Source organism: Monopterus albus, unplaced genomic scaffold (genome assembly GCF_001952655.1).
Source record: "Monopterus albus unplaced genomic scaffold, M_albus_1.0 scaffold117.1, whole genome shotgun sequence".
In the NCBI taxonomy this organism is placed as follows: domain Eukaryota; kingdom Metazoa; phylum Chordata; class Actinopteri; order Synbranchiformes; family Synbranchidae; genus Monopterus; species Monopterus albus.
In genome coordinates, this window is record NW_018127997.1 from 1,634,634 (window position 1) to 1,649,363 (window position 14,730).

The 14,730-nt window shown below is 41.7% G+C and overlaps 2 protein-coding genes across 3 annotated transcripts in view; one reads left to right on the plus strand and one right to left on the minus strand.

The window, feature by feature from the left end:
* The first annotated feature begins 367 nt into the window (after nucleotides 1-367).
* dcxr (dicarbonyl/L-xylulose reductase) lies at nucleotides 368-7,271 on the plus strand. Of its 2 annotated transcripts, XM_020611697.1 has the most exons (9): nucleotides 368-1,076; nucleotides 1,292-1,366; nucleotides 2,074-2,171; nucleotides 3,337-3,491; nucleotides 3,638-3,680; nucleotides 4,568-4,667; nucleotides 4,836-4,900; nucleotides 5,909-6,026; nucleotides 7,058-7,271. In XM_020611697.1, the coding sequence occupies exons 2-9, from the start codon at nucleotides 1,315-1,317 to the stop codon at nucleotides 7,159-7,161; spliced, it is 735 nt and encodes a 244-aa protein (XP_020467353.1). In that variant the 5' UTR covers nucleotides 368-1,076; nucleotides 1,292-1,314; the 3' UTR covers nucleotides 7,162-7,271. The 2 variants fall into 2 exon arrangements, with proteins under 2 accessions (XP_020467353.1, XP_020467354.1); XM_020611698.1 differs by lacking the exon at nucleotides 368-1,076 and having other exon boundaries at nucleotides 1,105-1,366.
* Nucleotides 7,272-9,344: 2,073 nt separating this feature from the next.
* rac3b (Rac family small GTPase 3b) overlaps nucleotides 9,345-14,730 on the minus strand; it is an 11,759-nt gene continuing 6,373 nt past the window's right edge. Inside the window, exons 3-6 of the mRNA XM_020611699.1 lie at nucleotides 13,955-14,072; nucleotides 13,094-13,156; nucleotides 10,989-11,148; nucleotides 9,345-10,380 (exon numbers count right to left, since the gene is read on the minus strand). Of these exons, the coding sequence (XP_020467355.1) occupies nucleotides 10,250-10,380; nucleotides 10,989-11,148; nucleotides 13,094-13,156; nucleotides 13,955-14,072 (472 nt within the window). The 3' untranslated portion in view covers nucleotides 9,345-10,249. The remainder of the gene's footprint in view (nucleotides 10,381-10,988; nucleotides 11,149-13,093; nucleotides 13,157-13,954; nucleotides 14,073-14,730) is intronic.

Sequence of the window (14,730 nt, forward strand, 5' to 3'; positions counted from 1 at the left end):
CTACCTTTCTGCACACAGGACTAGAATCCAAAATCCAGAGCATGTCCCACTGCAGGTCAGTGGGTAAGACTGAGGGAGCGATGTGTTCTTGAAAACTGTTTACTGTTGATGCATTGTTATGTTTCAATAAGAATAAAACATTTCTGCGTTCTCAAGTGTATTTCATCATGAGTATATGTTATTAAATGGAGGTAATGATTTCTCAGTAACCTGTATCTTATCTAAAATCATATCATCACTCTTTCAGCTTTGAAGAACCAATAAATCCACACTTTGATCAAATCATCACCATATTAGACTGGTGAACTCTATTGGGGTAGAAAGAATAGTGACCAGGTCCCTGAAACAGATTTCAAATATATTTTTTATACACCTGTGCTTTTCCTCCTATGATGTGTCATAATGTCTTCCACAAAGAGGTCCACTGAGAGAGTCTTTTGAGGCCCCTGAAGACGTATTGCTCCCAAGAGTACAGCACTTATTCATCTGTGTTCTTAACCTGCTCTCTATTTTGCTATGCACTTCCATGCCACTTCATGCACCCACAGCCCCACGTTTCTTTAATCTGTTGAAACATGAAATGAGTTTTGTGGCACTATTTGATCTGCTGTGATTTGGATTGTAGCTACCTCATGTGTACTGGATGTTACAAAAGTATATGAATAAGTGTAATTTAAGTTTTATGATTTCTGATATGACATTACCACACAGTAACATGTAGTATCCCAGCATACTAGGTCATCAGGCACAGAGAGTGGAAGGAAAAGGAGGCTAACAGGAGCTCTGGGCCACACTTTAATCTATGTTTAAACTATTTTGATCTTTTGAAAATTAACCTCCTCTAACCCTCCTGAGTTAGGAGGTCCCAGACCAAAACATTTCTGTTTAGATACTTCTATATTCTGTGCACAGCGGTTTCTGTGTGCTCACAATGACTACACAGGACTGCTCTGGAACAAAAGTGTTTTGATGGGGAGCTGTGTACATGTAATGCTGGACCTCAGCGGAACACAGACACACAGCTTCCTGCAGCCTGCAGCCTGCACTTTGGCCCGTAGCGCCGCGCTGCACCGCTGGTGAGTATAGTCTCCACTCAATATCACAAACCACAACTTTGCCATAACTTTGAACTACTATTTGAATGTAGGGAACATTTGGGAGCATGTAATATTTAGAGGAGAGGTCAGGAGGTTGCAGCCCAGTTTAAGTCCCCAAACCCGATGGAAGGCGAGTCACATGACTTCTCTCCAGTCTGTAGGCTAATCTGTCTTGTTGCATTGTCGATCTGCAGCTGGTCTCCGCACAGAGCCGACCATGGAGGTTTCATTTGCAGGAAAACGAGCTCTGGTCACCGGAGCTGGAAAGGGTAAAGACAACTAACACAAATACTTGTATAATAGGTTTTGCTGTGTACACTGTCACCGCCAGGTTTGAAAAACCACAGACACCTCTTCAGCCCTGGTGGGGCCATAAGATCTGAGTGTGTCTGGAGTTCAAACATTAACTTCACACAGTAACCTATAAGTACCAGATACAGTTTTAATCAGCTTGTTTCCTATAGAAAAGAAATGTGGGGAAATGTTTACTCTGAATTTAAGTATCGCGAGATCTCACGAGGCTCAAATGTGACACTTACGGATGATTTAGTGAAGAGAATCAACAGTTTAGAGTCCTATGAGGTGAGGAAATCACACAAAAACTACATTGAAAAGGGAAGTGATGGTTTTTAAAACATTTTGTTAAGCTAAAGAGTGACTGCTGAAAAAAACTTCTGGTTTCTAGGTCGAAGACGTTTCACCTCTCATGTAAGAGGCTTCATCTAAAGAGTGACTGGGCTTCATATTTTTAAAAATATATTTCAATACTAGCTCCAATGCTGTGTTTAAGTTGTAGTACTGGTATTGCAAGCATTCCCAAAGTCTTGTCAGTTGTAATAAAATGGAATAAACAAAAAGCTTTGTTCAAGGAGTGTAGTGTGGAATAGCTTGGAGTGGAATGTGTGTGAGTGTGTGTCAGCTCTGGTGTCACACTCTCTAATAAGTCTTTGTGTTTATGGATTTTTTTGTGTCCCAGGGATTGGTAGGGCCACGGCTCTGGCTCTGGCACACAGTGGGGCAAAGGTCGTGGCAGTCACACGCACACAGGCTGACCTGAACAGTCTGGTACAGGAGGTTGGACACAACACACACACACACACACACACACACACCCTGTCACCTGTCTAAGGGTCTCTGACCCCTCCACACCCTCCTATGTTTTGTCTGTCTCACTGTGCACCGTGGGATATATTGTCTCTCCTCACCATCTCCTTCATCTTCATTACTACCACCCAAAATCAGAAGAAGTTGGGATGTTATGTAAAATTAAAGCTATCAGTCACCTGTTTCCAATGGAATCATCATTTCATTGTTTTACCTCGTTGCTAACCCTGAAATACAACATCCCAACTTTTTTTGGAATGTGTTGCAGACATCAGAACTGAAGTGTGTTTATTTGGAACAAAGAATAAACTTCATGAGGCATCACATCAAATAATGCGCTGCTGTGTTGTTTTCAATCTAATACAGGACACAGATGATTTACACGTCACTATGTTCGGTTTCACTTTGGATTTAACTTTTTTCTATTTTTGGGGTTGTAGATAAAGTGGAATGAATACCTCTCCTCTGGCTGATTGATTTGTTGTCGGTTTTCATATGAGCTGGGTTGAGTTGCCATTACAGCACACATTAGGAATTTACATTTGTGAGCTCACAGCGCAACAGGAGAGACATGACAACCTTCACCACATCATATTATTAACAACAGGCAGGTGACAAATCAAAGGAAAAGCCTAACTAAATGAGTGGTGTCCTCCAGGATGACAGCGTCCTCACCCACAGGGCACGAGTGGTCATTGTGAATCATGTGCTGGGGCCTTCACAGTCACCAGATCTCAGTCCAGTTGAACAGCTGTGGGAGATGTCGGGAGCTATGTGTTAGACAGCGTCTCCACCACTATCATCAAAACACCACATGAGGGAACATCTTTTGGAAGAATGGTGCTCATGCCTCCAGTAGAGTTCAGAGACTTTGAAAGTCAATGCCAAGGTGCAGTGTAGCTGTTCTGGTGGCACATGATGGCCTGGCACCTTAGTGAGACACTTTCTGTTGGGTTTTTTTATGGCGCCCATCTGTGCTTGGCAGTGATTGGAATTAAGATTAATAGTGGTTTATAAATGCCTTTATTATAAACACATTAACATAATATTTACACATTCCTGGTTTTCCCTTCTCCTTCATCTCCTTTTCATATAATGTGCACCAACATATCTGGTTTTGACTTTTTCCTCTAAGTGTACGTCCATCACCCCGGTGTGTGTGGACGTAGCAGACTGGGAGGCCACAGAGGCAGCCCTGCAGGATGTTGGCCCCATCGATCTGCTGGTGAATAACGCTGCCATTGCCAAACTACAGCCGTTTCTGGAGGTCACACCTGACCAGTTTGATCAGTAAGGCAAATATGAGAAACCTTTGTTAGCCCCATCTAAGAAGATGCAGTAGCAAGTAATCACAGGATACCGCACAATGTCAGAAGTGTTTCATCAGGTAGTAACCTATGATGTTGACTTTGATCTAAGGTGTCTTTCATCTCCAGGTCATTCAGTGTGAATGTGAAAGCTGTGCTGCATGTGTCCCAGGTACAATAGTAGCTCTTTTAAAAGACCAGCCCATGTCACTGCACTGTCTTTTTGTAGATGATGTGACATAATATGCAAATATTCTAAGCGACTACAAGTTATGTTCAGGTTCCAACTTGTTTGGAGCAAAATACTTCACAATTTTACTTAAGTTGACATACTTTACTTTCATTTATGAGACTTCAACAGTGCAAATTGTATATATAAAAATATTAATAAGCCCTCTGTACTAAACACAGAACTGAGTCTGTGAGTCTTCCCCAGAATAATAAAGAATATCAAAATCGTTTATTTGTACATGAAAAAACATTTGTTCTGGTACTTCTTGACTTTAGTGCTCCATTCAACATAAAAACATAGGTTGGGCTCTCTGGCACGCTTCTCGACTGGTTTTAGTCTTAACAAAGAAGTCAAGACTTTTTCTTAAGGAAGTTCTTTTCAAAAGCAGTAAAAAGTGTAAGCAGCGTGCCCCAAGGTTCTGTTCTGGGCCCCATTCTTTTTTGTATGTATACATGCTGCCATTATCACAAAAGTGGAAGCCGTGTCCACTGCTACGAAGATGTCACACAGCTCTTTATTTCTGGGTCAACTGGTGATGATCTTGAAAATGAAATTTCTGAAGTCAGTGATTGGATGGCAGTTTTTTTTTTGTTTTTTTTTGTCAATCATAGTTTAAAAACATTAACACCAAACTCGGGTTTTGATTTAAGGTCAAGTTTGCAAAGCAAAGCTTTTATAGGCTCTACATTACAAGCATTACAGCTTGAACCTCTCCGATAAACTGCAAGTAGATAAGAGTATATGAGTTTGGTATTTTTCTTTAGTAACACAATTCTTCAACAAGTTCCTTCTGTGCTATCAAACATAGTTTCTGTCTCTGTGGGTAGATAGTGGCTCGTGGTATGAAGGCCAGAGGATCAGGAGGTTCTATCGTCAATGTGTCCAGCCAGGTCTCCCAGAGTGCCGTGAGAGACCACGCTGTCTACTGTGAGTAACAGAGGCACAGTTAAGTGCCAACATTCACCTGCAGCCAGGTTGTGAGTCCTGGCCTCAAGCACAGTACAGACAAACAAAGAGCTTCCCAAATGTAAGTAGCAGAGTGATGGTAACTGAAAATTGTTTCTGTTATTTCTTTGTGTCCCTGTCACTGTTCAGGTGCCACTAAAGCAGCGCTGGACATGCTGACTAAAGTGATGGCTCTAGAGCTCGGACCCCACCAGGTAGCATCACACTTAAGTCCCTTTTCTACCAAACGTCCTAGTGACTTACGTCCAGTTTAAATCTAAGATAATGTTGCTTCATATTTCATTATTTCATTTTACATGTGTATTTGTCTAAACAGCCCTAGCAATTTCAAAGTAGTGTCACAAACAGAACATGTCTAACCTATTAGCAGTTAGCATGAAGCTTTGGGCTTTTGTAGCCATTGCATCATCACATCTTTAGAGTATCATGGCTGCAAACATGTAATTCACAGATTTGAGGTGTTTCACAGACTGCTTTACCTTACCCTGTGAGGGCTGGTGGTGTTCACCATGAACTACTTTATCACAAAACAGAAGCTAAGTCTTTAATTGCTGCTATTGTGAGGGAACAAATTCAAACAATTGAACTGCTGTGTCTTGGAGCCGCACCCAGTGTTGTGGCCGTTAATTTTTTCCAGTTTATTTTAACCTCTTTCAGCACTTTTGGAGGTTGTGGTGTATTTTAAGTGACCTAACAAAGACAAAATATTTGGCTACACCCTCCACCAAACTGCTTGAAAAGTAGTGTAACAGCAGTATTTCACTGCTAACTGAACATTTCAGTCTATTTCACCTCTGGCCACAGTCAGCACGCACCACTAATGGGTGTGTGCAGAGGTGAACTCTGGGTGCACTCCAAAACCTGACTGGCATTGAACTGGCTTATGCTGTGTGAATGTTGGGTCAAAAAAAGGTTATTGTATTACTTTACAACACAAAAACAGAGATATTGTGTTGCATGATATGAAAGAGTATGGTCATTTTACAGAGTCGTATCATATTAGCCAACTCGGGTACAGGCTGCATTCCATTTAATACTTTGAATAATGGTGACTTTAACATTAAGTAGAATGCAATGTTAATGCAACATTCACCTGATTTCTCTCTACCCTTAAGGGAAATGTAATGCCTTAATGCTCTGAGATGGAATATAAAATGCTAGAAAGTTTTATCAGTTTGGTTACAGTATTTTGTTGTGTTCAGATCCGTGTGAACAGTGTGAACCCCACAGTGGTGATGACTGACATGGGTCGTCGGGGCTGGAGTGACCCTGAAAAAGCCAAGGCCATGATGTCCCGCATCCCGCTAGGCCGCTTTGCAGGTTAGGCATACTGTGTACATATTGTTGCCTTCAGGCACAGCAGAACATTGCAGGTGGCTATGGGCATCGGGGGCAAATACACAGATTCTCTTTGGATTGTTCCTCTCTATAGTACACTGTGTACTACTGCCTTTCTGTACAACCCAAGGCTGCAGGGTCCACTTTCCATACCTGCTTATGCCGTGCAGGGTGGTAGGGTGCTGACACAGGACGCATTAGGTGACAGGCAGGGTCAACACTGGCCAGGCCACCAGTCTATCTGGTTTATATCTGCACAGCTCAGGGAATAGTCTCTGTTTCTGAGAGATAAATGGATGGATATCAGAATGCAACAACAACTTTGTGACAGTATTGTGTTCACAGATTGTTTCCACTGGCCTATATAACACACCAGCACAAGCTTGGCATCGATTTTCTCATTTCATTCTCACAATAAAAGCAAATACGTGTCTGTCACCATCTAGATTTTTTTTTTCTTGTCTCCTTAAATAGACCTGGTCTGGTCCCGCCCCTTAGCCTCCTCAGTGTGTTGAAAAGGAACCTGATGGTAAACTCAGAGTCCAGAATGTAAATTCCATCCTGGCTGTGGAACAATGGAGCAGCTGCTCACCCTTGCCTGCCAATGCAGTCTACATGTGTTTTGTGGACTTAGAGAGTGCTTGCACGTCCTCTTATCATGGGAATGAGAACTGTGTTCCCATTCTCTGAGGTCTAGAATGTTCCTAGTCACTGCTGAACTCACAGATTGTGCCTGGTCATCAATTCAGTTGACGATTTTCACAGTTAGGATCTTGAGGTACAGCCAAAGAGCAGTATCAAATCTAAATCAAATCTTTTTGCCAATATGGGTATATAAACTAATGTGTTTAATGTGTGCATACTGTGTGCAATTTTAATTTGTGCAATTATAGTTTTAAAGGCTCTGGAGTTGAAAGGCAGCACTGTTTCATCCACAGTGCTACAGTCGTGTATATTCATTTTATGAATGTGTCATCCAAAGTGTTAACTAAGCTCCCTGTGTCTGTGTGCAGAGGTGGAGGACGTGGTGAGCAGTATTTTATTTCTGCTGAGTGATAAGAGCAACATGACTAATGGTGTCATTCTGCCAGTGGATGGAGGTTTTCTGGCCTGCTGACCAACTTGAGCCTCAGCACACAGCTCCTTGTTCAGAGGGAAAACCTCATTTCATTGTGCACCTAGAGGTCAATCTTATTCACTAAATAAACTGAAGGCATAAATGACAGATTTCCTGTTTCTTGTGCTTATTTGTATATATGTAATGTTGGAGTATGTTAAGGTGTTCACTTTTCTTTGTCATTTATTTCAATGATGTTGTATATCATTGTCAGTAAATGAGACACAGGGTGGGTAGCTGCAGGCCAGTCACAGTGCCCCCTGTCCACCTCTTCATATGGGTGGTTTAGAATAAAGGAAGAGTGAAGAATAAATCATGACTGAAAGCAGAGTACCTTACATATACATTTGTATTTAGTATACAAAAAATTGAAATATTTCACCACACAGACATGTGAAGTAATACAAAATAAGACAAACAATTGGAACAACTATACAAGTCATCTTACATTACATACGTACATGGCCAATGCATTTCATCATACAGTCTCTCCTAAGAATTACAGTGGGTCAAATAATCAGAGAACTTCCATGCAATAATAGATTACAATTTTTTGCTGCATTTCTCAGCTACATTTCGACACGTTAGCTAGTCAGGATCACAGGACATGATTTAACCACACAGTTTGCTATGCCAACCAAAGACAGCATGACAGAGTGGACTGCAGTACTGCCTCTCACCACTTGAGGGAGACAAACACACTGCAGGCCCGCAACCATACAGAAATGCATTTTATAAAGGTGCAATCTGTGCTCTTTGCCACAGTGACAAACTCCACAAAGATTGGCCCCTTTATTGTACACTGTTAACAACACTTCTAACTTCAACATGAGTTACTATAATCCCTTCAGTTTTAACAGTTTTAGTTTTAAGAGCTAAATATTTGAGTACATGTAGATAGATATCCATAACACATTCCTTTTCTAAGGTTTATTCTGTACATCACTAGATCTCAGTGATATCCATTTTTTATTTCTTTATGCCAGAGTGTTGAAAAGTTGTGTATTACTACAATACAATATGAAATAGTACCAAAAACTAAACACTAAAAAAAAAAAACTGCCTTAAAACAATACTGTCTTTTATGCACTACCCCAAACTGTCAGACAAGGCTGTCTCACTGATACAGACAAGTGCTTGTTCACACTCTCTCTCTCACACACACACACACACACACACACACACACACACGAGGTCATATACATGCCAGTGACCACCACACACACTCTCTCTCTCACTCACTCACATTGGTATAGCTATCTTTGTGAGGACACTCGTTTACATAATGCCTTCCTTAGCCCCTTACTCTAAACTTAACCATAATAACTAAATGCCAAATGCCAACGCTGCCTTCATCCTAAACCTAGTTCAAACCTGAATCCTAAAACCAAGTCTTAACCCTCAAACAACCTTTAGAGGGGTGTGAGAAGGTGAGAACCAGCTAAAATGTCCTCACTTTCCCAAAATGCCCTCACACCCATGATATAAAATTTAAGAAGTTCCTCACAATGCTGGCCATACAAACACACACACACACACACACACACACACACACACACACACACACACACACACAGGAGAACAGAGACAAGATCTAAACAATGGGATAAATTAAGACAGAATATTTTAAGACCCATGCAAGCTTTTCCACCCCCAGAGGCAGAACTCAGGCAGCAAGGTTGTACAGCCCCCATGTTTGGCATGCTCGTCTGTCACATGTTCACAGTTATATGAAGTTACCCAAAGACGCCTGACTAAGATCACGTGTTTGTCAAGAACAAGTGTGTTCATGCAACCAATCTTTTTTTCCCCACATGATAAAAGTATAGCACAGATTGGGTAAAATGTTTGTTTCGGCCATGGTTCATCTCTCAGTGTTAATAAACTTGTACTCATCTGTTGAAATGTGAGGCAGGGCAAGAAATGTGAGCAATCAGACAACTGTTACAATTAGCCATGGCCAGCTTAACCACTAGGTTAAGGGCAAAAAGAAACAGTTGGGCCCCACACACCCCTACTCCTTTAACTTTGTTGTTACAGCTTTTCTAACCTACAACACCGCCTAGCCCCACATTTTCTGTGTGGTAGTTTGATTAAACATATTGATCTCAGAATGTAGAACATATAAGCACAAAACTGAAATGAAGGCCTTGAAACTACATTGTGACAGAGGGGCCCTTGTAAGAGCAGAGTCTCAAGATCAGGTAATAAAGGCACCTTAAGGCCCTAGTGAAGGATTTAAGTTAATTGTCAGGTTTGGGTTGTCCTGTTACTGAGACCAGGGGTAAAAAGCTATGGGCCCCTGTTGAGGCCCTCTTACTGTTGTTTGGTTTTATAGGGCCCCTCTATCAGACAGGCCACAGAAGCCACCTTAAAGCCCTTCACATTTGTTTATTGGTTCATCAGCCATATGGCCACAAAGTGAACTTGGGGCATATCCTTAGTGTTTTACCTTCATTTTCTCTTCCAAACAAGTTTGACTAACCAGGAAGGTTGTTTCCAACAAATCTCAGCAAGATAACTTGGTGAACACAATGTTATCATAACAACAGAAACTGGCTGAAAGTGCAAAAAGCGCCTCAATTTCTCATTCTCATTTTACGTAGTGAAGCCACACTATATCCATTTTAGAACTGTGCTCTGTGAAATTTCATGAGTGCAGGCAGTGATATTTTCCAAATGCTGCCTTAGATCAGAAGCTGAGGGTAACATCCGACCTGAAGGTGTAGTCACAGTTCATTTCCTATCTAGTCAACACTGCATTCATTTAAGCAAGCATGGCAGAGAAAGAAAAGATGTAGAACTATGAAGACAACTAATAGAAACCTTTATCAGCCCTCATGGCAATTTGATGTGGTACAAATTGGTGGATAGTCAAATCTTTCAGACCCTATGAGCGATTAAGTAAGAGTAAAAAAAATCAGATTAAATATTGGTCTTGTTACCAATATTACATTGAAAAACATCAATAGAAAGAAATCAATCTCAGCAGTGCACACTCACTCTCATTAGTGTTCTCTCTCATCCTCTCAGAGAAGTAGTGGCTGTTGTTCATGGTGATGTAGTGTAGTGTAATAGTGGTTCCTCCTCAAAACATGGTGCACCTCTTTCCCCTCTTCTTCACAGGCGGAGGGCAGAGTACGGCTCGGATTGCCTCGTCAAATACCGTCTTCAGGCCTCTCTGGGTCAGCGCGGAACATTCCAGGTACTTCACAGCCCCTGAGGACCAGGAAAAAGGCATGATGTTAAACAGTTCTCAGCCACACTGCTTCTAGTCTAGTATAGCAGTACTACAGGAAGGTTCAAATGGTACCAGTAGTACAACTGAAAGGCTTAGGTTAGGTCATTAACTTTTTTGTTTGTTTTTATTTTCTTCTGAGCACAGTTCCTTTTGGTTATTTTGCTTAAAGTAACAGATCAACATTTTTGCTTTAGCAGGGACAAACAGATAGCCAAGCTCTCTCTAAGGTTGATAAATACACCTTCCAACACCTCGAAAGCACACTGGAGGACATGCCCATAATTTCCAGAAATGTTCAGCTCTTTCTTTAAGTCTTTGATTTTAGGTCACTTTAGCTGATTCATACACTGATAACAAACAACTGTAGTAGAAATGTATTGTAAAATGTAAGATCCTGGCCGTTGCTTCCAGTTCCTGTTCACTGGATGTGGTTCCTTGATCAAACTTGGCTGAAATACGACTGCAGCAAATTTCTGGCAGCTTACAGGTAAGCTAGTAATCACTCATCATTTGTAGCCAAGTCATTTATAATTAATGACTGAATCTTCCTACATAACATATCCAGATGTACTGTACATAGCCTCACCAATCTCTCTTGCCATGGCCAGGCCCTGCGGGTAGGTGATGGGGGACAGCTTCTTGTCTCGCAGCCTCTCAATGGTGTCCTTGTCATCTCGCAAATCCAGCTTAGTGCCAACCAGGATGATGGGTGTGTTGGGGCAGTGGTGTCTAACCTCAGGGTACCACTGAGGCACCACACACACAGAGAAATGAACAGACAGGCGTACATACAGTCAGGGAAAAAAATGATTTGAACCCCAGCTGATTTTGTAAGTTTGCCCACTAGCAAAGAAATGATCAGTCTATAATTTCAATGGTAGGTTTATGTGAACAGTGAGAGACACAACAATAACAAAAAACAATCAATCCAGATTCCAAACTCTTCACCATGGCCAAGACCAAAGAGCTTTCCAAGGATGTCAGGGACAAGATTGTGGACTTACACAAGGCTGGAATGGGCTACAAGACCATTGCCAAGCAGCTGGGTGAGAAGGTAACAACAGTTGGTGTGATTATTTGCAAATGGAAGAAACATATATTAACTGCCAATCTCCCTCGGCCTGTTGCTCCATGCAAGATCTCACCTCGTGGAGTTTCAATGATAATGAGAACAATGAGGAATCAGCCCAGAACTACTCGGGAAGAACTTGTCAATGATCTCAAGCCAGCTGGGACCATAGTCACCAAAAAAACTGTTGGTAACACACTACGCTGTGAAGAACTGAAATCCTGCTGTGCCCGCAATGTCCCCCTGCTCAAGAAAGCACATCTACTGGCCTGTTTGAAGTTTGCCACTGAACATCTGACTGATTCAGAGGAAGACTGGGTGAAAGTGTTGTGGTCAGATGAGACCAAAATCGAGCTCTTTGGCATCAACTCAACTCGCCGTGTTTGGAGGAGGAGGAATGCTGCCTGTGACTCCAAAATCACCGTACCTACCGTCAAATATGGAGGTGGAAACATTATGCTTTGGGGGTGTTTTTCTGCCAAGGGGACAGGACAATTGCACCGCATCAAAGGGAGGATGGATGGGGCTGTGTACCACCAAATCTTAGGTGAGAACCTCCTTCTCTCAGTCAGGGCATTGAAAATGGGTCGTGGTTGGGTATTCCAGCATGACAATGATCCAAAACACACGGCCAAGGCAACAAAGGATTGGCTCAAGAAGAAGCATATTAAGGTCATGGAGTGGCCTAGTCAGTCTCCAGACCTTAATCCCATAGAAAATCTGTGGAGGGAGCTGAAGGTTCGAGTTGCCAAACATCAGCCACAAAACATTAATGACTTGGAGAGGATCTGCAAAGAGGAGTGGGTCAAAATCCCCCCTGAGATGTGTGCAAACCTTGTGGCCAACTACAAGAAACATCTGCCCTCTGTGATTGCCAACAAAGGTTTTGCCACCAAGTACTAAAGCACGTTTTGCAAAGGGATCAAATACTTATTTCATTCATGAAAATGCAAATTACTTTATAACTTCTTTTGTAATGCATTTTTCTGGATTTTTTTGTTATTGTTGTGTCTCTCACTGTTCACATAAACCTACCATTGACATTGTAGACTGATCATTTCTTTGTTAGTGGGCAAACTTACAAAATCAGCTGGGGTTCAAATCATTTTTTTCCCGACTGTATGCATATACAAAGGACAAAGTCAGTGAGGAAGGACAAAGAAAACATTTAGCTGGATACAGGGGCAGCTTGACCAGTGCCTTTCCACGATGACATTCAACATACTCTGTGAGTGGTGGATATAGAAAACTGTTTTTAATAGATCTGTCTGAAAAGAAGCACAGCTGTATGAACACAACATCCTCAGGCAATACAGACTCTACAGAGGGAAGTTAGACCGTAAATAGTGTGATTTCATATGAGAGCATCTTTTGATGCTCAGCAGACCAAACCACAGTCGGCCATCATGCTGCCTCTGCAGAGTGCTTGACTTCGTTCAGACCTCGTCTTACAACGTGTCCCTAAACTGCTCCCCCCTGGGGGAATGAGTTCAAATCCAGACTGTTCTAAGTCGAGGTCTGGACTGGTGGGGCAGCGATGTGATAAGCCAGGTGGAGCCATAGATGTGCCTCATTGTGGTCAGACTCGGCGTGGAAGGGGGGGGGTCAGTCAGCCTACTGACCTTAGCTCGGACGTTCTCAAAGGACGCCGGACTGACCAGGGAGAAGCATATCAAGAACACATCCTGGGAGAGAACCAGAAAGAGGGCTGGTTGAGAGGGAGATCTGCATGTGTGTATGTTTGTGTGTGTGTACAGTATCTGTGTATGGAACCACAAAGGTTATACTTCATTTTGTAATGACAGACGAAAGCATATTTGTGATGACTGTGTTGCCAGAAATAAGATTTGTCCAGTGACTAATCACTAATTTTTCAGTAATCAATTGAATTAAATAGGTGCCTCAATATCAGTTTTTATAATGTAGAATAAAAGGGAGATATCTGATTATGCAACCTAACCAACGTGATCTCCTCATTAAGTCAGGCATTATACTGTAGGAAAAATATTTTGTAATTTGAGGTAATTTGTTATTTTGTGCCATGCCATTTAGTAAATTTACTAAACTTAACAGTTTTTTAACATTCTGGGCTATGTAGGTAGTTGCAGACTGTTTACATCACTGTGTATATGTCTTTAGTAAGTTAGTTGTGTCAGCGAGGTCGGTCAGATGCCAACAGTTCCCTCCTGGCAAATACTTGGTGTAAACATTTAGTATCAATTTGTAAGTAAGAGCTAGTTTGTTTGGTGCAACATATCATAAGTTAGCGACATGTAAATCGTAATGCTTTGGTTTTATATAGGCTAAACAACTAATGCAGCCAGCTCCACATGCACATGCTTGTCCTGTGCTTTAGTCTTAAAATGTTGTATACCTAACACTTCAGAGGCTTTAGGCAGAGCCCTTTCAGAACTGAGCATGTTACTTTATGTGTGAGTCCTTGAGTGTGTGTGTATGTAGTTCAGGGGAAGAAGTTCGAATACCGTCTGAGGGTAAGACAGTGGTCTGAGCCTATCGTAGTCCTCTTGTCCTGCTGTATCCCAAAGGCCCAGATTCACTGGTTTCCCATCCACCATCACATTAGCAGAGTAGTTGTCAAAGCTGCAGGAAAGATTCTGCACTGAGTAAGATGCAGTTAAGAGAGTGGGTGCATACACCAAGTGGATTTTGTTGTATTTCCAAACATATTTGCCTAAGGAATTGAAGTATGAGGAGCTCAAGTGAAACCAGCCTTATTCCACTGACACAAAATGACTAAGCCAGCCTTCAAGCATAAGTATGTTGTGTAGTTCACTCTGTATGTTTAAATAAGGTCGGCTCTATTTCAAGAAGGGATTGTCTTAAAGGAACCTTCTGGTATTCGTCAAATGGCTTTTATACTTACAGTGGGTACGGAAAGTATTCAGACCCCCTTAAATTTTTCACTCTTTGTTATATTGCAGCCATATGCTAAAATCATTTAAGTTCATTTTTTTCCTCATTAATGTACACACAGCACCCCATATTGACAGAACAACACAGAATCTTTGACATTTTTGCAGATTTATTAAAAAAGAAAAACTGAAATATCACATGGTCATAAGTATTCAGGCCCTTTGCTGTGACACTCATATATTTAACTTAGGTGCTGTCCATTTCTTCTGATCATCCCTGAGATGGTTCTACACCTTCATTTGAGTCCAGCTGTGTTTGATTATACTGATTGGACGTGATTAGGAAAGCCACACACCTGTCTATATAAGACCCTACAGCTCACAGT